The sequence below is a fragment of the Peromyscus maniculatus genome, chromosome 6 (assembly GCF_049852395.1).
Source record: "Peromyscus maniculatus bairdii isolate BWxNUB_F1_BW_parent chromosome 6, HU_Pman_BW_mat_3.1, whole genome shotgun sequence".
NCBI lineage: Eukaryota > Metazoa > Chordata > Mammalia > Rodentia > Cricetidae > Peromyscus > Peromyscus maniculatus.
In genome coordinates this window covers 41,536,530-41,563,266 of record NC_134857.1, presented here as the reverse complement: position 1 = coordinate 41,563,266, position 26,737 = coordinate 41,536,530, and the positions used below count along the sequence as shown (strand labels likewise).

The 26,737-nt window shown below is 41.5% G+C and overlaps 1 protein-coding gene across 11 annotated transcripts in view; it reads right to left on the bottom strand.

Annotated features, from left to right (window-relative positions):
* Med12l (mediator complex subunit 12L) overlaps positions 1 to 26,737 on the bottom strand; it is a 346,663-nt gene that overhangs the window by 297,641 nt on the left and 22,285 nt on the right. For 9 of the 11 annotated variants that reach the window (XM_076574139.1, XM_076574141.1, XM_076574131.1 and 6 more), the window contains exons 3-6: positions 21,514 to 21,618; positions 15,547 to 15,738; positions 13,955 to 13,987; positions 10,843 to 11,002 (exon numbers count right to left, since the gene is read on the bottom strand). In XM_076574139.1, the coding sequence (XP_076430254.1) occupies positions 10,843 to 11,002; positions 13,955 to 13,987; positions 15,547 to 15,738; positions 21,514 to 21,618 (490 nt within the window). The remainder of the gene's footprint in view (positions 1 to 10,842; positions 11,003 to 13,954; positions 13,988 to 15,546; positions 15,739 to 21,513; positions 21,619 to 26,737) is intronic. The other 2 variants (XM_076574135.1, XM_076574140.1) reach the window with 1 other exon arrangement.

Here is a 26,737-nt window from a genome sequence, read left to right as displayed (position 1 = left end):
GGAAAAAAAGCTTCTTCTAATAAAATTAAACAGCACCACTTTATAGCTCTGTTCCAATGCTGAATGTGGAACAGAAAATAAAACATATGTTTCTATTACAAAGAAATAAAAGTCCTTTCTATTGAAAACACTCTACATATCCTAAAAACGTCATCAAGAGGATGAAAGTTATAAAACTAACACTAGGAAATGGTGACATTTGATAGTCAATCTCACCCCAAACATGCTGAATGATTTTTTTCACCATCAAAGCCAGAACACAAAACTTAATTCTGAAAGTTAATCTTCTCAAGTGCATTCAATCTCATCCAATGCCAAACACATTGAGTATTCGCTTGGCTATATAGCTTACTTAGAGAGTGAACCTTACTACGTATGACTGTGTTGATGCAGGCAAGTGCTTCTAAACGTTCTGTATAATTAGAGAAGCTGAAGACAATGGGAGAACACAAGAGGCCACCAGATGTAGCACGGTCGCAGTGAAACGAGATAAGGTATTTGACAAATGTAATCGGAATTGTTCCATACAGTATACATGGCACTTGCATGTTAAAATTGCATAGAAGGAGGTGCCCCATGCCTGGGGTCAAGTGATATAAAGGCTCCCCACCCCTAGAGCAACAAGCCTGGCCAAGGGATTCTAAGTGGGAGGGAACCCATTGGGAATATGGTCACTGTGGGGATCTCCAAATCAAGCATTTAGCCTGAGAAGGCAGCCACCAGGTATCATGAAGATGGTTCCGGGGAACCTTACTGGCCCCCACACCCAGCACACAGGAGTTAACTGTGGCCCTCACACCCAGCATGCAGGAGTTAGTTTCTACCTGCTTTATTGATCTATTCCATGCACTGAGTTGCAGTCCAAGCTATAAGCAGGAAGTATATGCTTGGGATGAAATTGACTAAACAATGCCCTAAGTTCCTTATAATTCTCAAATCTGTAAATACTCCTAACCACTCAGATTTGAAACTCACCTCTGTATGTAAGGAATGGCTCCACAAAAACCACAATATGTCAAGAAAGAAAGGCCACAGGAATATATCATAAGAACTTAGCTGGTTATGGCAAAGTCACTCACTACCTGGAGGGATCAGGGAATTCCTCCAGAGGAAGCAAAATTCCAAGGAGTTTTTGGTGTTATTTGGCTTGTTATATATCAGCTGTATTCTGTTATAAAAATCATGTGTGCCTTCATAGTTTTCCCAATTGACTTTTCCCTAAGAAGAACTACAAGTGTGGACTGATCACTCTCTGGACATACACATTGCAGGTATTTGGAGAACAGCCTCAGGAAAGGCTTTCTCTGGAATCAGATTATCTCCCTTAGCCACTTTCAAGGACTAACAGTGATAACAGCCCACATGCAAGTCTCCTGATCTAATTCCACAAGGAGACACCACCTAGGTCAGGTGGATGTTAAATAATAGCGTTACACAGTTTAGCTTGGACCCTCCTTTCTTATACATCCTTACTAATTAGACCACTAACTTTTTCTAACCACTTCTGGGAATGTAGACTGAGCACATAGATCCCCTTTTTAATATTCTAACCCGCCATTAGCACTCAGTTGATCTTCTCTTTTACCGCTCCCATTTTGGATTGTAAAAGAAAGCCTGATGGTCACTGCCTGAGAAAAATTCTTGCCTGCCTTTATGATCTTGTAGAATTCAAGCCTGGTAACCTTGCTTGACCAGGAGCTTGCTATTGCTTGGGTTTATAACTGGATCCCTGGGAGACTTAGGGGGACCATGGAGGACAGAGAAGAGAAAAGAGAATGGAAGAACTGGATGGGTAAGAACTTGAGAGAAACAGACTGAGATGGGGAAGAACCAGATTAAAGGGCTAGAAGAGAGTACTAGAGGAACGAGGTGGAAGATAAGGAAGAGCCAGAGGTGGAAGAACAAGATGAGAGAGAAGGAAATGGGAAAGGAGCTGATATGGGAAAGAACTAGATGGATGAGAACCTAGAAGGGACAGAACTAGATGAAGGAATTAAGATAGAACCTAGAGGGGATAGTAGATAAATACAGAGAGAAATCAGGCAAAAAAGGAGCTAGGCATGAGAGCAGAATAGAAGCTGTGTAGAGAGAATTGACTCAGGAATAAAGTGTATGGACTGAGGAATTTCATGTACATAGATTCATTTCTTCAAGACTAATTATCAGCTGGTTGTAGATTCTTCCCGGACCCTGGGAGGGGACTATCGAGGAGCTGCACCCCCATAGTCCCCGATAATTCTGGAGAAATGGTAAAAGGCTGTGCTGTGCCTTGATGGGATGACAGCCCAGCTTATATTCTCACAGACTGGATTTTAGAACATTAGTAAAAAAACAAAGAAAGAAAGAATACTGTTGTGATCTATGTTGTTCATCCATTGTCACTAATTTTATCAGATCTATAAAAGCCAAAGGCTGAATCTAGCACAAACAAAAGTGATTGCCTATTGATTGTTCAGTGTGCTGCTATGGTGCAGAACTTGTATTTGATGTTGCTTGTGTGGTCTGTCCTTACAAAGATGGAGTCAACATTATCTGTATTTGCCCTGAGAGGGGGCGAGAAGGCACAAGGTTATGGAACTTACTTAATAAACAAGCCAGACCTTGTTGGAGAAATGGTGAGACAATTAAATCAAGTGGAAAAAAATCTGCGATTTTTCAGTTCCAACTAAAAAAAGGAGCCATGATGACCTTCTAAGAACCATACCTTTGTCAGAAGGCTGAAGCAATGGTTCTCCCATGGCTGGATCACAGTCCCTGAAGAACTGCTGAAGAAAGGAATCAGCCAGCCCACTATGATGCCATTGAGATAATAAAAGAAACTTTCTGTGCCTATAAGTGCTAACAAAGAAATGAGAAGCTTGAAAGCAGTAGAAAATGGGGCAGAGGGTATGATGGCACAAGGGGACTTTTAGCAAACTCGGCCATGTGTCTGGACATGGAAACTCACCAAAATGCATCTGGGGAGGTTGACATGGCTCTTACTGGAACTCTGGTATTTAATGTATATGGCGGGGAAAGATGACATCACAGCAGGAAAATACAGAGTATGTTATGCTCCGGTGTGGTGATCTGAACAAGAATGATCCCCATAGGCTCAGGATTGAATGCTTGTTCCACAGTCGGTGGAACTATTTGGGGAGGATTAGTAGGTGTGACCTTGTGAGAGGAGCTGTGTCACTAAGGGTGAGCTTTGAGGTTTACAAAGCCCATGTCATTCCCAGTTAGCATGCTTTCTCTCACACTCACTCACTTACATGCCCCTCCCCATCCCCGCCTTGTGGTTGTCTCAACACGTAAGATCCAGTTACTGTTCCAGCACCATGCCTGACTCATTGTTGACATGCTCCCAGATGATCATGGACTCTACCCCTCTGGAACCATAAGCCCTAAATTCAGTTTTCTTTTCAAAGTTGCCTTGGTCACAGTGTCTTATCACAGCCACAGAACAGAACTAGCACATCTGGCAAGCACATCAGCAATCCTATATTACCTTACAGATCATAATGGCATCTGGCTGGACTGACGACATTATTTTAGTATATACTTTATATTTACAATGAAATCATATAAGGTCATGTCTTGGTTTTTCCTTTAGGTCACTGGTTTTCAACTTCAGAAGAGCAATTCCTGGGGCCACACATGGTAGCACATCTCTATAATCTGAGTGCTCAGAAAGGTAAAGCAAGAAGATTGGAAGTTCTAGGCCAGCATGGGCTACACAGCAAGACTCTACCTCAAGGGCATGTTTGAAAATCAGACAGTAGGACACAGTTGTTGTATAGAAGAACATGGAAAGAAGAGGAGAGATTTACCTAGAGAGGGGGAAAAGGAGGCTACAAAGAGGAAGAGGGAAAGAGGAAAAATAACACTAAGGATACTTGAAAAAGCCATAGGGAATTATATTGTGTTTACTAAGATTGCATATAAATGTGTATATATGTATGTATTTGTATGTATACATATATACATTTGTATGTATACATATATACATTTGTATGTATACATATATACATACACACACACATATATAATTTTTAATTCAAGTTTTACCAATTGAGGTGACAATGCTCCCTCTAAAACTGTAGACTAACAAAAACTCCAGCGTAAGTATAAGAAAATCCCTTTCCAGTTGTTAGTCAAGGGACAACCAACACAATATATGGTATTGCTGTTTCCCTTAGTGCCTTCCACGAAAAAGAAGTAAGATCCTAATGTTGAGGACGCCACACATCAGACACAGGAATTGGAGCAATCTACCTGGATCTGACCTGAAAGCTTCCTCACTGAATACTGGCTCTTATAACATCAAAAGGAGCCAAACAAGCCGCCACAGGAGAAAAGCAAGCAGCAGTTCTAACCAGCTGTAGCACCTATGAACCACAACAATGACCAGCACAGCAAGATACCCCAAAAGAAAGCTAGGCTTGGTGGCACACGGCTGTAGTCCTAGCATTCAGGAGGCTAAGACAAACCTCTTAAGTATAAGGCCACCCTAGGCTATATAGTGAGACCCACTCCCCCTGAAAAGAATGGGATGAGGTAGAAAGCAATAGTAGTTACATAGTTGAATTACTCAGTAACTAACACAAAGGGGGAGATAGTAATTTTTCAGTCCAAAAAATATGGCAGAAACCACCTCATAATATTATATGGCATGCCAAGATGGGCACGGAATTGCTGTCTCGGTTAGGTTTCTACTGCCACGATAAAACAACGTGACAGGTTTATTTCAGTTTACAGTTCCACATAACTGAGGAAACTGAGCAGAAACTCAAACAAGGTAGAAACCTGGAAGCAGATGCAGAGGCCATGGAGAAGTGCTGCTTTAAAGGCTTGCTCAGTCGGCTTTCTTACAGCGCCCAGAACCATCAGCATAGGAGTAGAACCGCCCACGGTGAGCTGGGCCCTCCCACATCAATCATCAATCAAGAAAATGCACCACAGGCCGATCTGGTGGGGCATTGTCTCAACTGAGGGTCCTGCCTCCCAAATGACTCTAGCTTATGTCAAGTTGACATAAAACTAGCCAGAATAATTGCTTATGAAATACAAAGGGGAACAAACAAAATCTGATCATGAGAAATTAGAGAAATGGAAATGGAGGACCACTTAGATAAGACTTGCCCCTCTCAGAAATCATCAGTCAAGGAAAAGAAAAGCTTGAGAACGGTACCTGATGTAAGATGAGAAGGAGGACCAAGACATGGAGGAAGAGATTAGAAGCTTTCTTTACCCCCTGGCCACATGGTGGTAGAATTGGAACATAGCACACACCATTCTTTGTCAGATCAACATCTACGAGGTTATAAGCAAACTCCTAAAATTCATACAATTTTAAATTGTTTTTAACTTTAAAGTTAATCCTTTTTCAGATTTCAGTCCTGTAGGTGCTATTGTGAGAAACAGTACAGTAGGTACTTGACCTTCATAGATTTAAACATTTACAGTTTTAAATGAATAACAGCAATCATAAGTATCTAAAATACTCTGTTTATTGAGTCAAAAAAATAAAGATAAATCATATTGTACACTATGCTGCTTATGAGGGACAGAAAAATATAACTAGGGAGTAAATCCAGCAGCCAGCCTTTATAATTATACAAACAATAAAAATTTTTGCTTTGAGGCAGGGAGAAAACACCTCCTCAAACCAATCGACCACAGGGATAAGGGCACTAACACTAAGAAATCCAGCATGTTCTCATGGAAAAGATACTTCACTTGGTAGGGGATCTTGTGTTCCATGGTAATGCACTCAAACCCAGGATGAAGAGGGCCTAGTCAACTGTTGTTTATTATAAAATTGTTCTGAGATGCAGCTGAGACACTAATCCATGCACATTGTACTTAAATCTCATGTTCTACCAACCAAGGTACTCAGGCATCTCTTTCATATATTTATCAGTTATAAATTAAGCTGAACATCAAAGAAAATATTGGCAAGGACAAAGAACAAAAGAAATGAAACACTGTGTGTGTGTGTGTGTGTGTGTGTGTGTGTGTGTGTGTGTGTGTGTGTACACTTAATGAATGGAGTAGTCCCGCCAGTTAGAACAGCTAGTGATGCTGCAAGTTTCAAGGATTATGAATTGGAGAAAAAAATTATAACATGATCCTTTATTGATTCTTTGGGAATTTCACATCATGCCCCCCAATCCTGCACACCTCCTTGTCCCTCCATACCCTCCTCTCACCCCTACAGCATCCCTACCCTCCCCCAAAAAACCCTCCAAAAAGACAATTAAAAACAAACCAAAACAAAAAAAAATGTCTCTGTTGTAGGATAATCTTTTTGTACACTATGAAGATGTGTCTTTGCCAAAGTACCTTCTGATAGATTTAATAAAGAGATGAATGTCCAATAGATAGACAGGAGAGGACAGGCAGGATTTCCAGGGAGAAAAAGAATAAAAGAGATGAACCTAGGTATACAGGGATGTCGGTGAGACACCAACCATGTCGGACATATAGAATGGAGGAGAGGTAAAAAAGAAAACCACGTGGCAGAATGTAGATTAATAGAAGCAGGTTAATTTTAGTTATAAGACATAGTTGGGGACAAGCCTAAAGGCCAAGCTTTCATAATTAATAGGAAGGTCCTATGTTATTATTTGTGAGCTGGCAGTCCCAAAAGAAAGTAAAACAACATTTGGCACCCAACATGAGGCATGCAAATCCACATAGGGCCTGAGAAAGCTGAAAAATAAAATTCCAAACACAGAGTCAGATGCGGCTTCTAGGCGACCTTTGTCTCTCAAGCACGCCCTGTGTTTGCAACATACAGAGGCATGGCCCCTTTAATACAGCTGAGCACTTAAATAGACTGCACACTCCTGGGGCAGGAGACTAAAGAGAAGCACCTGCTGCAACTTCCCAGAGTAGGGACGGTTAGAAGCAGCTGGGATGGTTAGGCCGAGGGAGTTAGCAAACAGGCCATATGCTAAGCTAGCTGCATGGCAGAGGATCTAGACTAGTGCTGCCTAGTAGTTTAAGCTTAGATAATAAAGAAAGAAAAGAAAATGCTTTGTTGACTTTAAATTTTTTGAATGCTGATGATCAATGGGCAAATGCTGCTGAGAAACATTGTTTTGTAGAAAAAACTACTAAATTAAGACTGTCTTAACTTCAGAATGGAAGTCAGGAAATATGTTGAGTTTGGGGAGAGGTTATGCCTTTGTTTCCATTGGAAACAAAATGCTATGGGTTCCTTCAAAATTAATGAAGATCAGACTTAATTAGGGGAGACCTCCTGAAAATCTTGGCTACAGACATAAAGGAAAAAAAAATAGGTGACATATAACTTATTCCTCTACACGGGCACAGCTCTAAGACCAAATGAGACATGATAAATTTTGCTGGATACAGAGTTCTCATGACTTATTATTACATGCCATTCTTTCATGTGACATGGATGGAGATTTATATTACAGTTTGGTTATGCAGTCCAAATGGACTTATAAAGTTCATAGATGCCTTTCACCTGCTCAGACACAGAACGAAGAATCATCTTCAGCTGATTTGTACACACCGCACATTCTATACTTGTGTTACTGAAGACATGTATGCTACCTTTAAAAGATTGTGTGTTTTCAGAAAAAAAAAGACCAGACACCAATCAGGACAAGTAGCCTAGGTGATCCAGTCTCTCAGAATGCCTCCGTTGCAGTCTCCTAAAAAATTTGCATCCAGAACAACTTCAAAGCTGCTAATTGAGATGGTCCAGCCTCGCAGACTATTCCATCTAGGACTTCAGATAAACTCTGTACTTTCCCATCACAAAGAGACTGGGCAATAAATGACAGCAAGACACATCTGATCCTGACAGCACCAATCTACCTCAAAAAAGGATGATGGGCATCAAAGAACCTCCATATGGAGTTTGCTTTCAATGTAGGAAAGCCAGCCACTGGGTAAGAAACAGCACTTTCCTCAACTGCTGACAGTATGCTGTATAAACTGGACAATTAGGACACAAAAGAAAGTGACTGCCAAACTTTGCCAAGGCAAGGTAGAAGAGTCCATCAAAATTCCTGCTTCACAGAAAAGTCTGTCAGATATTGTAGGCCTGTAGGCCAAAGATGGATGTTCCAACATTGCAGAGGAAACTTGGGTGACTGTTCAGGCAGCCAGCTGCTTCTGTCATTTCTATAGTTTTAGAAATTGTTTGCTCTGCACTTCCTGTTTACTCAGGTAATATTTTATCCATTTTGGGTCTCTGATGGGGGTTTAAGACTAGATAATTATACCATTTTCTTTGTTACCAAACTCAAAAAAAGAAAAACTTATAAAAGAGATGTAAAGTTTATAAAGGTTGAGAGACATAGAAGCTTAAGTTGTTTATCTGAGAAAATACTTTAAGGTCTAAAAAGACGTTTTTAGGTTGATTATACAAGTTATGATAGAAAGTGGTTTAGATGAATTCAAAACAGGATAGATAATGGAGTATTTTCTGAATTTGCCAAGTACAAATGGACTGGACATTGTGAATGTACTTCTTATCTGATAATTGTTCTTATTGTATATAGCTTTACTGTGTTGAGAGTTAAAACCTTCCTTTTTATTTAGACAAAAAGGGGGGAATGTTGTGAGATCATCTTTTTGTGCACTGTGAAGATGTGGCATTGCCAAAGGGTCTTCTGACTGGATCAATAAGGAGCTGAATAACCAACAGATAGCCAGAAGAGGACAGGAAGAATTTCCAGGGAGAGAGAGAAAAGAGATGAATCTAGGTGTTCAGAGGTACCAGCAAGACATGGACCAAATCAGACATACAGAAGGGAGAAGTTAAAAAAAAAAAAAAGCTATGTGACAGAATGGAGATTAATAGAAACCAGTTAATTTAAGTTATAAGAGCTGGTTGGGGACAAGCCTAAGCTAAAGGTCAAGATTTCATAATTAATAAGTCTGCATGTCATTATTTGTGAGTTGGTGGTCCCAAAGGAAAGTCAAACAACACGCCCAACACCTCTCCATTCATCCTAGCGGCATTGGGCACTAGGATGTATCAACGCAGTATACCCTTTCATCCAATCCACCACACCCACAAAATATTCACTGCAATGAGTCACTTAATCTGGTTCCAGGCCTCTGGCACATCAGAATCACTGGAGCCTCACCAAAACTCCTCTTGGATATCCTGTTGTTGCCCCGAGTCACGGGGCTCCTGTGGTTATTGTTCTGCAGGACCAATCCCTTCACTCACTCTGGCAAGTCAAAGATGGGGCAGATGTTGGTGTGAGCCAACCCAAGGCCCAGGATGCAAGTCTGGGTGATAGTTGAGCTAGTCAGTTTGGACCACTTGGACTGCTCCCTCAGGGGAGGGGCAGAGCCAGCTCTCCTAGGCCCATGCCATCATGGCCAGCTCTTCCACGCCCATAGTGAGGGGTGGGACCATCTCTTCTGAGTGCTGGGGCCAGCTCTCCTGCTGTAGTGTCCAGCAAGGGGCAAGGCCAGCTATCCTAAGGCCAGTGATGGGCAGGACCAGCTCAGCATGGCCCTTTGATTCTAACATGAGTGGTTCCTATGACTCCCTATGGCAACACGGGCCATGAACATCATCACAGACCCCAGCTGCAGCAGAAACACAGACCCAGATGTGGCCCTTGGCATCAGTCCAGGCCTGAAAGATGCCATGGCCCCGAGTAGCAGCACAGGCCAATCAGACTGGCATGGCCTGGGTGGCATAGTCCTCGGGCAGAATTGGAGAAAAAAAAATTGTTTTGGTTTTTTTTCCAAGACAAGGTTTCTCTGTGTAACAGCCCTGGTTGTCCTAGATCTTGCTTTGTAGATCAGGCTAACCTTGAACTCACAGAGATCCGCCTGCCTCTGCCTCCCAAGTGCTGGGATTACAGGCACACACCACCACTACCTGGCATGAAGAAGATTTTAAAACATACATACACTCACAAAATGACATCCTACATATACAAACATAAATACTCCAGGTCTAGTTATTAATTTCCTTAAAAATTGTTGAACAACTTCTGTAAGCCAGGTACTATCCTGAGATACCAGCTCAGAGAAAAATCAAGAAGAAATCCAGTCCTGAACAAGTCAAAAATTTCCATGCATCCTTACTTTACAGTTGGAATGGATGAATAGAGATAACCAATAAGTTAATGTAACAGGTGCTAATCAAACAAAGAACAAGGCAACAGCAGTTTTAGCCAGAGTGGTCCCAGGTTTCACTGAGCGGTGCCACGGTGAAGCCAGTGGGCACACACTTGGGCATCTACAGCAGGGAAGGAGAACAGTGCCCACCCGCTTTAAGGTCAAGGCTTAAAGTCAGAAAAAGCAAGCAGGCTGCCGGTGTTAGCCAAGGGAGGACGCGGGTGAGTAGGACAGTCGGTCATAAAAGGATTCTGAGCCCAGGAGTGGCATGATTTCTGTTCTAACAGGATCATTCTGGCTACAAGGCAGAAAGCTGTGTGAGCAAGATGAATTAGCATCAACTGCCACTCCACAGGCAAGGGCAGTGAGTGGTACCGACCAGAAAGGGGGCAGTGAGCACAGGGCAGGGGCGGGTAACCAAGAGCTGTCTAATTGGGAGTAAGGCCTGCTCAAGAGGAGTGAAACCAGGCAGGAAAGCCAGTCGGGGGCTGCTTCTGTGCAGACAAGAGATGATGGTCTGACCAGTATCTCCACAGCTGAGCTACTGCAGAGGTCACCAAGGGGCAAAATCATGGGGCATCAACAGGACGTGCCGAGTGAAAAGTGAGTCGCTTTCTGCTGCCCACTACACTTTTTCAGTACTCATCATGCTCGGGTGCTGAGTTCTCAGTGGGTGCAGGTGACAAGCACTCGAAACATCGATAGTGAACCACAGCACACTGCCTCACTTACCCAAATTGGGATCTGGAGCCTGGCGTTTCTTAATTTTAGCTTCAGAAATAGCAGAATAGTAGGCACAAGTCATCTTGATCAGCCACGTCGCTCGAACCATTGGCACAGAATACTTAGCTAAATATGCAAAAACGTCCTCCTTTTTACTAAGGATGGGGACCTAAAAAGAAATAACATATAACAATCACACACTACAGCACTGCACAGGCAAATTTACAGAGAAGGAAGCAAGAAAGGGCTGGAAGTTATGTGCTGCTAGAAGAAAGTATGTCTGATGCAATTTCAAACAGTGCATGTGGCTTTAAGAGAGGGAAGAAACTTTAAGCCAATTTTCATTACGAAACGAAAATCAAAATTATGTTCAGCACATGGCGAAAATGGTTATCAGCCATGCTTTCTTATTTATAAAACAAAGTCTTGTCATATCCTCAGATGAGGAAAGTTATTTGCCTTATGAACAAACAGGGGAAAATAATTTTATGATACTTTTCCAAGTGATTTATCCCAAAATGAGATGGGAAAGATCAGACAGGATCTGTCGCCATTCTACATTTTATCTGTGGACACTCTTTTGCACGAGGTTTTCTAACTGCAATATTTCACAAATGCAACCATTTCCAGAAACCATGTGAAAGTGACTTTAGCCCAAAATGTTAAGTAGACTCTAAAATGATGGATCAGTGAATCTGCCTAATACACTGAGCCACAATAGCTGGGCAATTAATTCACTGGCTGAAGTAGACACTTGAGGCTGTTAATTTTTTCTTCAAGACCACAAAGGTACAATTCAGCCAATTAGTATCCCAATATACCAATGAATGGTTTGAAAGAGTTAATTCATTCTTCCAGAATACCTCATAAATATCCTATAAACAGCCTGCTAGTCTATGTAATCCATTCAATTTATGAATATGGTGAGAAAGTCAACAAGAGTACATTTGTGACGATGCAAGGAGATGGGACTAGTAAAACTGTAAGGGGCACACCCCATACCCCACAGCAGGGTGACTACTTATGTAATACTTCCTTAGGTTTTGCCAAATCAAGTCCATCACTTTTCAGCCATTTATGAATTTTGATAATACCAATCCTATGCACCTCACCAAGTGGGTATTTTGGTTTTTTTAGTGTGTGTATAAAAATTATAGCAATAAACATTTTGTCACCAGATTAGGGATCTCTCTATACCAGCCAAAGTGTCTTCATGCCATTGATTTGGCCCTTTCAAAAGAAGCCACTAGAACCTGTCCATGGATATCTCTCTACCACCCCCAAAAAAATCATACTTGAATTTGGGTTAGGAGGTCAAGGTTTCACACTTGCCAATTCATATAGCATAGTATTTTTCCACTAGCTTGCCAAGTCAAGTGCATTTTTTAATTTAACCATTTGCATGCCTGGTATAAGGTGTGATCCCTAGAATTTAAAAGTTTAAGTATTTTTTTTAATACAACCCTTAAAAATAAGCGATTTCAGTTGGGCTCTCCAAAGAAACATCAAGCTGTTCCAGTGCTGAAGGAACACTTGCCTGCCTTGCTCAAGGGGGTATCGTGTGTCCACACTGTGTTTACAGAAAACTGAAGAATTCCTGATCAGGGACACTTGCTGCCTTGAGCGCTGAATTCAGACCATGGCCCCCATGATACAGAAAACTACACTGTACAAACGCAACTAACAGGAGGGAAAGTCAAAGGGGCTACATCTGTAAAGCTTCATCGCTGCACAACACTGTGCTACGTTTTCACGAGAAAACGCCCTGCAAGTTTAGAATACAAGGCCCATCTTTGGTGGAACACGGTCTCTGTAGTTATTATCATTTAAGACAGAGACAAGAAAAACACAGGGTCAAACATTCACTCAAGACCTGATGCTTTTCGAGAGACTACACAATATGGAACCAGTGGCGTAAAGGGTACCAGTCCAGGTCAGGCTGCCTCTCATTGGTACACACCAAAAAGATGGAAGATCAAAGCCTAAAAACGCAGACCAATGCAAAGTAAAAGTTAGCATCTCCAAGGAGTCCTGCTAATAGTATCTTTCACAGATGACCAAAGGATTTATTTAAACAGCAACAGTTAGGAGGGGGAAATGCAAACAGTTGAAAATTTGAAATGTTTGGATAAAATAGCATACAAAACTGACCGACCAACAGATCTTACATGAACAGCACAGGACAAAACTGCAAAACCCTGAGTTGAGTCAAGTCAGGGCATCACTATCCAAACAAACAGATGTGAAGAAAGTTAGCTGATTAAGCGAGAAGATACGTAGAGATGGTTTTGTCCAATCTACAGTTTAGACCAACTTGGGGAGAAAATGATGTTTGCTGGTGATTTTGTTTGTTTGTTTGTTTTACAGTGATGGATCCTTTTTTTTTTTCCCCAGTAAAATACCGGACATCAACTTGATATTGAATATAGGCAACCACTGGGCAGTGTTTTAGTCTCTAAATCAATCTAGAGCTGCAAAGGAAATGAAGATGCTAAGTGTGTGCTTCTTGCATGCGCACAAGGCTATTTATTACTGACACATCTCCGCTTGGATGTCCACCACCACCAGCATCTTCCATTATCTAATCGGGACCAGAACGAAAGGGAATTCTCAGACCTCAGTAGCCTCGGGTACCCGCATCAAAAAGTAAGAACTAGTCAACTGTTCAAGAGGTAGAAGAGTATCCCTGGTTGCCAGAATTTTCCTTTTCCAAATCAAGTAATGGTGGAGACTGAATTAAAAGTCCTTTTCAGGCATCTCTAGATACTGTGTAACTTTATACTAATGGAAAGCCATGGTGGAAACATAGTCCATCCCATATGGAAAACTATTCTAAAAGCCGGGGAAGAGGTGGAGGATGACTCTGGATCACAGCACTGCTTCCTGCCGTAAGCCCTCGTCCACCATGTAAACATCAGAAATTAACTAAGTGGTTGACTATGAAGACCATGTAGAGAATGTGGTCCTTTGCCCAAATCTACAAGAGCTTTTGCCATTTCAAAAGGATGAAACTGTGAGAAGAGAAGAAGGACTCCTGGAATGCCTAAGACATGAATACATCAGAGTCAATGTTTTCTAAAGAAAATGTCTATGTTTGCAAAGAATTAATGCCAGGGCTTACCTGAGGGACACCTGACTTGGCCAGAGGCAGCTCCTAATAAAGAAAGAAGAACAATAGCTAATACAGCACACCATGAGTCATCTCCCTCTTAAAAGATAAGAGACCCCTACACCCTTAAGGCAAGGAAACCAACTCCTTATCAAAATTCACTTTAAGAAAGCATCCAAAAAGTATCCATAGAGATTGTAACAAAGGAAAACTTTAAAGAACACCCAGCTGACAGCGCAGAGGCTGTGAATCGGTGTTCAAAAGCCATCAGATTCTGCAGGATGCTCTCTGGCTTATATGGCCTTCAGAGACAATCAACCCATGGGCCACAGTGAGACCACAAACAGCTATTAACACTGTGGAAGAAGTGTTCCAACTCCAGAGTTCAGGAGGGTTGAGACAGCGGCACTAACTCCGTGGAAAGAGTTGGTCACATTTAAACAAATGATCTTCAAAGACTGCAAGGACCTTTCACATCTGTCTGTCTGTCTGTCTGTCTGTCTGTCTGTCTATCTGTCTATCTATCTATCCATCTATCTATCTATCAGAGGCATGCAGTATCAAGATATTATAGCAAAATAAAGCCAATGGAGGATGCAGGCACTATTTTCAAAGAGTTGTTTTCAAAAAACAAACAGGCAAGTATACCAAGGCATTCCTTTCTGAGCTGGTCCCATACCAGGTGGGAATGATAACGGCATACTTAGAACAGAAGATGGCAGCCCCTAAAACTCAGGGACTCCGGGGGAGATGAGAAGAGTCACCTTGGATTGTTTCAAAGGTATACAAGAAGTCATAGATAAAGACTAGGAGGGAGAGTTCTAACTTCTTTACGATAAGCTTTCAAAGGATATCTTGTATTGTTCTGACTACAAGATTATTGAAACTATATATTGATTATTCCCACTGAAGAAAATTACTGGAGGGTAAAGATTTTAAAAAGAACCTCCTACAACCCCATACACATCCTTGTCAAAAAAAGTAATAAATAAATATGCATGTTTTGTTTAAAATATTTTCTCATAACACAAAACACACCCAGAATAAAACTCTTTATCTTGCTTGATGGTAAGACTTGAAGCTATTATTTACACTCGAGCATGTGTGTGTGTGTGTGTGTGTGTGTCTGTGTGTGTGTGTGTGTGTGTGTGTGTGTCTGTGTGTGTCTGTGTGTCTATGTGTAACTCCCAAGTGCTGGGATTACTGGCAGGAGCCTAGGATTACACACCCAGCTGGGATGGCTATTTAGACACACAAGGGAATAATCTCAAAGGGATCTTTTTATCTTATCTTGGTCATCTGGATCTAAGAAAACTAAAAGTGTAATGGGGAAAAAATGAAGTATTATTGCCTACTTTTAAATTTTAAGATATGTTTAAGTCCACCTAATCTGCCTCTATGCAGATGCTTTAGGTTCCCTGAGCACCACATGTAATCAAAATAGAGGAAATAACATAAGAAGAGTTCTATCTGTCCTGTGTGCCTGCAACTGAGCCTTCAGTCTATAAAAGAGTAAGGAGAAATAAATGTACATGTGCACAGTATGTCAAACGGCTTCATTTCTAAAACTGTAATTATAACAATGGAAGAAAAATACTTGATACCTTTTTTGCCAAAATAGCAAGTGGCTTATTTCCTGCTAAGTCAGAGAACCAACTATGAATTGCACTCTGAGATCGAGCAGTAACCAGCCAATAATTATCTTTAGCATTAACTTGGGGTTTCTTCTTTCCGGTGTCCTGGAAAGTGTTAAGCTTTAGTTTCTCGGCCAATATGCTGCTGAAATACGCACCGATCTGTAGAAAGAAATGGAAACCAGACAGTATTTAAGGACAATGTGCAACGATCTAAGGATTACACATTTTATCTTCATTGTTTCAACTAAAATCTTTATACAGCCCATCAGAGAACAAAATGGAAATTTAAATCTTTGACGCCCAAAACTGTGATCTCCATACAGTAAATCCTGAAGCTCAATGGTGTGATGTCCAGTAACACTACGCAAAACTCCACACAGCACCTCTGCCCCACTGACCCCAAGCAGTTGGGAAGAGGGAAGCACCACAGGCTATCTCTGGCAACGCGAAGTTACTTCCACCAGGAAGAATTTCAGAACGGGCTGTGCTTGGATCTTAACTGCACTCTCTCCCTCGCCATACTGCACACTCCACAGGAGAGAACTTGCTCCCACGCAGGGGCACACTGGGGAGGAGAGAGGCCGGGAATCAAGGTAAACATTCTTCTTCTTGTTTCACCTGAATAGCACGTGCTTTTCGAAAGGAAATTCTGTGTTCACACTTGGTGCTGCTTTCTTAAAGAACCTAGAGAAATTTATTTAAAAGGAAGATCGCAAAAGGTAGGGATGAATTAGGTGCTCAGCCTTATGACTGCAGTGCCCATTTTACAAACACAAGGAGAGGACAAGAAAAGGGGGGAGTCACTTAGGCTGAACGGGACAGGATAGAAAAGCCAGCTTCTGCCAGCTACTTTATCTTCCGTGTTATTAATAGGGTAGGGTGGGCAATGAGTGGGGCGTGGAGAGGAGCAAACAGTGAAAGGAGAGACAGCCGAGGGCGGGACGGGAGGAAGATAAGAGATTCAGTCAATCTACAGGAAACCTGCTCAGAGGTTTCAAGAATCCTGAAAGCATCACATTTTGTTCCATGAGAACTTTTAAATCATAGGAAGCAAACAATGTCTAAGAAGTGCCACCAATAGTTAGCAATCAGTAGCAACTTCATGAGATAAGAGCACTACTCTGAAAAAAAAAAATCAATAAGAGTCCCATCTTAGTTAAAAGTCAGAAGTAAGTCTCATGCATAGTGTGACCCAAGAGTCTGACTGGAGCCAACAATCGAGTTGATCCTCAGGACAAAAAGCTGGTACAACTTTTCTGTTAAATGTGAACAGAAATTCCCTGCACTGAAAAATGGTAATAAAAACTGTGGTGGTTTGAATCTGAAGGCCCCCACAGACTCATATATTTGAATGCTTAGTCATCAGGAAATGTCACTATTTGGAAGGATTAGGATTAGGAGGTGTGGCCTTGTTGAGGAAGTCTGTCACTGGAGGCGGGCTTTGAAAAGCCCGTGTCAAGCCCTGAGTCTTGCTCTCTGCCTATGGGTCATGATGGAGCTCTCAGCTACTGCTCCAGTGCTTGCCGGCCACCGTGCTCCCTGCCGTGATGAAAACCACTAAACCTCTGCACTGTGAGCCAGCTCGAATTAAATGCTCTCTTTTATACGAGCTACCTCGGTATTGTCTCTTCACAGGAATAGAATAATGACTAACAAAAACCAGAGTGGGTAGCAAAACAGATACCAGATTTTGGTTTTCAAACAAATTCACTGAAGTTTTTCTACTTAAAGCAAACGTTTCTAGAACTTTCTGTGGATAAATTAAGTAGAAGCAGAACCAGTTGATTGTAAACAAGCAGTCACTAACAGCAAATTATTCGATTTTAAATTTCTCAACTAATATTTGGTCTTTCTCCCAAGGGCATTAAACACCTAAGAGCATATACTCCTGCATATTCAAGAGACCTCTCAGTTGCACTTGTGTCTAGGGACGTTAATTATAATGAAAAAGGGTAGAAAAGTGAAAAGAAAATTACTCTAAGGAGTCAATGTACCCTCTTAATAATAGAAAAAAAACTGAATATAAATGTTTTATAATTCTCCTTAGTGAATTTTGTAAACAAATTCATACTGTAAGCAAAGTCAAAATTCCTAAGTAAGCAAGACAGGAGAAATACACATTAGAGCTCAAAAGAAAATGTTGAAATAATGTAACATTAAAAAACATTTTAAGACTGGTCTCATGCTGGCCTGGAACATACCTCCCCAACCGCAACCAGCTACAGTGCTTAGTTTTCTTCTAACAGCAATATATTTACATTATTCAAAAATCAGAAGATATATTTTTTTAAAGCCTCATTCTCAAAACCTAAGTCCTAACTCCAAGTAATCAATTTGATTAGTTGGTTGTGCAGCCTTCCACTGTTACGTGAACAGACACAAGCAAACACATACTTGTTATTTTCCTTTCTGGCATATCTGGCTCACTATGCCCAGTCAGTATGAGTACACCTGTATGTGGAATTCATTTATTTGTTTAGCCACACAATAATGTTCTGCATGGATATGCTGTCCTTTATTTAATCTGGAGAGTATTAGCGGGCACCTGGAGCATAGGCTCTAAACGACCGTATTATGACTCCTGTCCAAAAGAACACCTTTCACATTTGTTAATGCAGGTACAGGACAATTTCTATAGTTTAGATGGCATGATTCTGCAATTTTAATTATACTGCCATATCACCCTTCACAAGGTCTAATATCAGTTTATATTCTTTCAAACAAAGTGTAAGAAGGTTAACTCAACACTTGATTTTATTCACCCATACCTATTCAGTTAATAGCTCCTTTGATAAGAACATGGGAAAGGTCAGATGTTAAGTACTAAGATTCCTACATTTCATGTTAACGAAATCAAATTCACATAAGAAATATCCGGTCTCTGAATAGACCTCACAGAAAAAGTGGTCCAAGTTGTAACAAGTGTTATTTTTGTTAACTTGGTTACTTAAATTATAAAATGTGACACTAAGAACCAAGAATTGAGCAGTTTATAACACATTAAAAAAAAAACTCCTATTCTCTGATGTGAACTAAACACTGAATGCCCAAAATCCACACACTGAAATCCTAACCGGTGTTACTATATTTGACAACAGCCTTTTATCTTTTTAATTTTATTATAATTTGCATATATATAAGAGAAAGAGAGAGTGGGGTGGGGTGGGGAGGATGTCCAGGCTCACTGATGTCAGAGCATGTGGAGGTCAGAGGACAAATTCCAGGAGACAGATCTCTCCTTTCTAGTTGAGTCAAGGTCTCGCTTTTTACAAAGACAAAGCTTAAGGATGTGTGAACAATGTGTGCAGAAAGCAGGTGGTAGTTTCCTCCTCCCAGATACTTATAGACTGAAACTGTTCATCTAGAGAGACCAACTGTCCAGACTAGCCACCTTGTGCTGTACATTAAAAAAAAAAAGCTGCATTTCCAGGTTGCCGGAGGCGCCCTCCATCAAAGCCAGCACAGCCCACCTGATGCCAGCTTTTCTGTATGTGTGCCTATCATGTCTTCAATATATGTTGTTTCTGCTTTCCTGAGTTGCCCCAGTCAGGAGTCCAGGACCAAGCCATGTAGGTCGTGGCAGCAGATCACTTAAGAAAGACGAAGATGTTCTGGGGACAGGCAGTAAGGTGAGGGTTATATAGCAATGTGAGAGGTTAAACTGCCCACAATCTCCACACTAAAACAGGGTGAAGTGGCAAACAGTAAGTATACTGAATTACATACATAAAACTGTGTATTAAATCACAGATACATAATTATAGTTGTAACATGAAGTATATAAAGATCCCAAAAGACAAAAGTATCACCGTGTCTGATAAATGGAACTACATATAAATATGCTTCTGTTTTCTTTCACATCTTCTCAATAGTATTTCCACTGATGATTTAGTGGTCAATTTTTTGTGTGTTTTTGTGAGAGAAAAGAAGTGTAGATATTGACTTGTGCTTTTTATTTCTTCCCTGTATATGTTTTTAATTTCATGACAATAAAAGTATTTAAATATCAAAGAATAATAATGTAAAAAGAATTTAAAAATCAACCACTAAAATAAAATGAGCAAAAACACTCCTATCTATACATCTAATTGATCCATGGAAAAAAGATATTTAATTTAATAAACTTCTGAACATAATATTCTGACTATAATTTTTTTTACATTTTTAATTAATATATAAGTAATCCCTTTCTCCCTTCCTACCCTCCTTCCAGCCCTCCCAAGCCTCTCCCTCCAACTCTGACTATTCATTTTTAATGAGAGTTGGTCTAAGGACCAAAGGCAGTGTAGAGAAATTGTAAACCTTACACAGAAACTTGGTTGTCGTGATGGCACTGAACGCGTTTCTTCAGAAACATTTTGGGTAGCTGCCACACCAAGCAAACTCTATGGGCACTGTATGGAACAAGTCTCACTTCAGGGGAGGAAGACACGAAGGCCAAACAGGAAGAGGAAAGGAAATACTATGGGATGTACAGGTGGAAATGGTAACAACCGGTAGGTAGATTAAACAGGCACGTTAGACAGAAGTGTTCATCCTCTGTCCACAGAAAGGGCCTGGAACTCACAATGCTCCAGAATTTCTGAGCTTGCCTAGCACCCAGGGGAGACACAGGCAGAACAAGGTGAACCTGGAAGATGCTGAGCAACAACACAAATGGTGGGGATGCTCAACCAGGGTTCAAAAGGCCCCTACTTAAATACTGGAAAACTTGGGCAGCCAAAAGAAAAATGAAGGTAATAAATCATAACACATAAAAATAAAACCAGGAACCTATGAGTGACACTAGAGAAATTCATAGTGACCCTGAAAAAAAGAAGTGTAAAGGGAGCTCTTCACAAAAGAACTCAAGCTAATGCACACATGAGGAATAGTAAGTAGAAAAACATGTCAGCCACCCCCTCCCCATAATAAACCATTCAGCAAGAACCATTAGTGAGCTAGGCATTCCCATAATCCTAGCACACAGAAGACAGGGACAAGAAGGTTGATGCAAATTCAAAGCCAATCTGGTCTACATAGCAAGTTCCTGGCCAGTCAGGGCTACCTGGTGAGACCCTGGCAAAAGAAATGAAGAAGGGGGAATGTGTAGAGGGAAAGAAAACATCATCAACCTTGGTGTGAAATTTATTGAAGTCTAGGCTATTTATATGATTTCAAAATATCCTTATGAGGGGCTTCTGGTACAGCTCAGTGGTAAGACATACACACAGAATCTGGAAGTCCTGAGTTCAATTAAATATAATAACAATAACTAGAGATTACCAAGAAGTAGAAATTGCTATTTTTATAACGTAGAAAGACAGTGGGCATCACAATGACTGATGATTATCAACAATTGGGCAGACAGACACTGCACTCCTCCTGACATAAAGCAATGAATATAGTCTTAGCAAAAAGTGAACCTGAGCTGTCATAGGAAAGCAAAATAAATCTAGACTACAGCAGTAGTATAAAACCGGCCCAGACTCTTCTATAGTGGCAGTCATGAAGCCATAGAAAATAAGTAGAAGGTAGAAAAAGGACACTGAAGTAGTCCCAGAATGGAATGCCTGACAACTAATGCCAGGCGTACTTCATGGTTGGCAAACAGGAGGAAATTTGGAAAATGGAATGTGGCTTAAATAGCATATATATATATATATATATATATATATATATATATATATATACACACACACACACACACACACACACACACACACACATACATACCTCTCTCACACACACACATACACACACATACATCATACACATCACACACACACATACACACACACCTCTCTCACACCTCTCTCTCTCTCTCTCTCTCTCTCTCTCTCTCACACACACACACACACACACACACACACACACACACACACACACACACACACATATCAAGGGTATCACAAACACCCCTTTTCAGAAGTTACAGGAAACAATCAGCATTACCTTTGATGGGTTGATTACAATGTTTCTGGCAGAGCCATGTTCGTCTCCAGTGAAGGCTGGCTGATTGTTGAAACCCTGCTTTACATTCACAGCGGTAAGTTCATCCTGTTCAAGAGAACATACTGATTAAGCAGAGAACAGAAACACTTCAAGTCAATCCAGACACTGCAGCCTGAGTAAGAACTAAGTTCATTGTTGTCTGTAAGAGAAAGAAGTTGAGAGGACAATAATTAAGAGAGAAGAAACCAAAACCAATGCACACAGTAGGGAAAGTATCGAGTAAATGTTGTAAATTCTCACGATTCTAGGTGTAGGGCAGAGGTTATCTTGATTGGTTACTCAGCTTGTAAGAGCATGGAGTCAATCTTGACTGTCAGCTTGGCAGGATTAAAGTCATGGTGAAAACACATCTCTCAGTGTGTAAAGTGTCCTTAGGAAAATTAAACTGAGCAGGAGGACTCGCACTATGGTGATGCCATCTCAGGAGATGGGGTCCTGGACTTAAGAGAAAGGAACGAGCAGGATGAAACCAGCTCTCATTTCTGCTTCCTCATGTGAGTTCTGTACACCCAACCTCCCAAGCTTCTGGGGCAATGAGTTATTTCCCTGCCATGATGGACTGTTATTACCTCAACCTTAAGCCCAAATCCTCCCTCCCCTACATGACCTCCCCTGGAGTGCTGGGGATGCTGTGAATGTGTTGCTCTGATTGATTGATAAATAAAATGTTGATTGGCCAGTAGCCAGGCAGGAAGTATAGTACAGGTGGGATAAGCAGAGAGGAGAATTCTGGGAAGAGGAAGGTTGAGTCAGGAGTCACAAGCCAGACACAGAGGAAGCAAGATGTACAAGTACTGGTAAGCCACAAGGCATGTGACAACTTATAGATTAATAGAAATGGGTTAATTTAAAATATAAGAACTGGATAGCAAGACACCTGAGCTATTAGGCCAAACAGTTTAAATAATATAAGCGTCTGTGTGTTTATTTGGGTCTTAGCTGCGGGACCAGGCAGGACTGGAGATAACTCCAGCAACACTGGAGGGCATGTGGTCACAGCAGGGAGATGAATAACTACTGCAAATGTCCTACTATTTTAATTGCTCTGTGAGTGCCATGAACTCTTTAGCTTATAAATTGGAAAAAGAAAAAAAAAAAAACGGGTAACAGCTCCTTCTCTCACACACAGAAAGAGGCTGTAGAACTTTTTAAGTTTTTGTGAGAGTTGCTTTTGCCCTTCTAGCATGTGGGTCCTGGGGATTGAACTGTCTAGTCAAAAGGCTTGCCAGCAAGCTCCTTTAGCTGCTGGGTCGTCTCACAACCCAAGATCATAAAGTGTTTTTAATTGGAACTGTCCTGAGGAGCTCATAGTTTGACTCTTCTTCCTTATTGCACTATTTTTAAATGTTTATTTATTTGTCTGTGCATGGGTGTTTTGCCTGCACAAATGTCTGTGCACCACATGCATACAGTGTCTGTGGAGGCATCAGAACTAGAGTTAGAGACCATGTGAGTAATCCTCGGTCCTCTGGGAAAGCAGCCAATGCTAAGCAATCTCCCTAGCTCTCAGCCCTATTTCAGATTCAACAAAGCTCTCCCATCTAACTTATCCAAGACCCTATAGTGAGTTACAGACAGAAATGAAAGGTTTATAGTAATAAGTTTTGTGGTGGTAAACATGCCCAACCACAACCCATAGCTGGGAGTGGGGGGGGGGGTCACTAGTGCTACATACTCTAGTTCACTCAATCCTTACCAACTCAGGTGCTCTATGGTCAAATCCATCGCACAGGTAAGAACAGTGACATACGCTAGCTATACTAGTGATAATCTGGCCAGGCCAACACTGAAATATCATCCTGAGGATGATCCTAGACCACAAAGAGTTCCATAGCATAAAGAACAAATGTCACATGAAAATGTGGTCCAAAAATACAATGCTACTCCTACGATCCTTAAAATGACCTCCTGAATAGAGGTGGGAAAACTTGGCTAAGGTCACAACACATCGAAAAATAGCCTGGAAGAATAATAAGTATTATTATTAATATTATTGTTTGTTTAGGTTTTGTTCTTGTTTTTCGAGATAGGGTTTCTTTGTGTAGCCCTGGCTTTCCTGGAACAAAGTAGACCAGGATGGCCTTGAACTGAAGAGATCTGCCTGCCTCTGCCTCCCTAGTGCTGGGATTAAAGGTATGTGCCACCAAGCCTGACTGATAGCATGGAATTTTAGAAATTAAAAAGAAAAAAGAAATAAAAAAAAAAAAGCACGACCTCCTTGCCCTGCCCAGATTATCACTGAGTTCTAGAATAAATCAGAGCTTGAAAATACAGAAGGGGGAAAAAAAGGTATAAAAAATGAGGCAAGAGACCATCTCAGTGAACTGAGCTGATGGTCACCACAGCACAAAGCAAAGAATGACAGACACCACATGCAAATGAGAGACAGGAAACTATTCCAAGGGCTGCTGTGACTAGTCAAAACTGGCTACCTTGGCTGAGAACCTCAGTCTGCTAGAATGTGCCATGCAACTGCATTGTGTGTGCATTCATGGGCATCTTGGCTGGTCACTGCTTTGGCCACTTTCAAAGGATCCCAATACATGGAGCAAAGTTCTGTGGGAATCAAGTCTTCTCCCAGCTGAGGCGGCCACTCAAATGATGATCCACACAGAAGACAGACTCCTTAACCATATCCAAAGACACCTCAAACTGGTCACCCATTATCAAATTAACTATTCAAAATTTTAAGACAAAACTACAAAATGTATATTTTAAGTCAGGAAGGTTTTGATCAATCTTTTTTTTTTTTTTTTTTTTTTTTTGGTTTTTTTCGAGACAGGGTTTCTCTGTGTAGCTTTGCACCTTTCCTGGAACTTGCTTGGTAGCCCAGGCTGGCCTCGAACTCACAGAGATCCACCTGGCTCTGCCTCCTGAGTGCTGGGATTAAAGGCGTGCACCACCACCGCCCGGCCGATTTTGATCAATCTTAAGAAGCGGTTAATAAAAACGTCTGTTTAGCCTTAGTGCCTAAAACAGTAGGGGTACACATGGAGTCATGAAAGAGTATCAGAAGAAAACTGGGTATAAATTTGATTGTGATTTGCCACTAAAGCAATGGGGGAAACAGTGAGTATCAACAATATTTTTTACTCCCAAGGGCTGTGATTTACTCACAAGGAAATACGAGACTTTGAGATCGGCTGGTTCTGCAGCATCTCTACTTTCTACTCTGAACTGACACAGCTCACTTAGCTCCTCCCGCCCCCCCCCCCCCCCCCAGATCTCACACTTTGAGTCTTCACCACTTCAAAAGAGGTTCTACAGAAACAGGCAAAAACCAAGAGCATGGCAAGCCAAATTTGCATGGATGGTCTGTTTTCTGAAGTACGTGGAATGAGCAAACACTGATGGCAGAGATCCAAACGCGCTGAGAAGAAGACACACTCCAGTGTTGTCTCCTGTTGACAGCACAAACTCCAGCGCTGCACCAAGAGGCTCCCCTCAAAGGAAGATCATCCTCTCCAACCTGGAGGCGCCTTCGGATCCAACTTTGAGAAAGCAGGCTAGGACAGTGGTAGCATTAGGCAGCTTTAAGTGATTTAGACAAAAGGTGATGTGTGTCACCTGCATTCACACAAGAAGCTACTGTGACGGCTCTGCACGCTTTGCCAAGATTAATTAGGTGTAATTAGAAAAGAAAGAGCCCAAAATGTGGAACAGAATGCTTCTAAGCTGCCAAGCCAGAGCTAGGGACACAAACAGCTACCTCCCTATGAGCTTTGAACTTCTTCAAAGCCTTTCCTAAATAGATGAGTAACAGCCATCCACTGTTACAATGACTTTCCTTGGGAAGACAGGGAGACAGATCACAGCCATTACCTTGTAGCCCAAGGCAGCATTACACTGCCCCATGATGCTCACATATGGAACTTCTATAGGTAGGTAACAAAGTTGTTCCAAAAGTAGCTAGAACAGGGATAAGAAAGGCTCCTACACTCCTTCCCACTGACTTCAACTAAAACATAAGCCTTAGGTGGAAAGTACATGTAGCACATGCTGCCACCCCAGCACTCCAGAGGCAAAGGCAAGAACACATGAGTTCCAGCCGGAGCTACATGGTGATCCCTTGTGTCAAAAAAGAAAATACAGTACACACCTTAAAGCAAATTTAGAAAGAAAGAAAGGGAAAAAAAGCAAATGCCTACAGAATCCCATGCTAACAGAAAAAGCTAGTGTTTACATTTTTCTCTACATTTTTAGATTCTATATAGATAGAAAAATCAGATATTTGGGACTATGGGCAAACTCCTAATGCAACCATGAGTCTCACATACATATGCTGAGGTTGCTATTTTTCTGGATCACTTTCAAAGCAATCTTTTAATTTCAACAAAATATTTCAAGGCTAGCGAGATGGCTCAGCCAGTAGAGGCGCTTAGGTGCAGACCGGACTACCTGAGTTTGATCCCCAGGACCCACAGAAGAGAACGACTCCCAAGGCTATCCTTGGTCTCCACATGTGTGGCACAGGTAAGCACGCACACACACACCTTTTTTTTCTCCCTAAGTAAAAAAGATCTCTTTGGAGAAGTGAATACATTTTTTGATGCCATTCTGGAAACTGCGTAAGCTCCTTCTCACTCAAGAAATGGAACAAAAAAAAAAGCCAGCTCAGCACAATTTCCAAAGACCATGTCAAAGGCAGATTAATAAATGGCACACGAACCTGCACACACACACACACACACACACACACACACACACACACACACACACACACACACACACACACTCATGCCCCTTTCCACCCTCATCATCTAATACATAGACCAAAATCTCCACCAGAGATGAACACAACAGATCAGCAGGAAACCAGCCCCTTAGCTGCTACCCAGGAAGACTGGTTAACCTATCTCACCCAGACACAGGTGTAGTGGGTATTCGCTCCACCCATGACCTTGGGCTAGCTGACCCGATAGAGGCAGTGCTTCTTGCCTGCCTGGACGAAGGCTTCCTGGCTTCCTCAAAAGAGCATTCTCTCAGACCCCTGAGGTTGCCTGCTGACTCCTGTTAGAAAAATGCTACTCTCCATGACTGAATGATATGATGTTCATATCCAAGATGGCATGATAATCCCCATTACAGACAGAGTTTAAAGCCATTGGGCACCCTGTGGTGGTGGCACATGCCTTTAATCCCAGCACTCGGGAGGCAGAGCCAG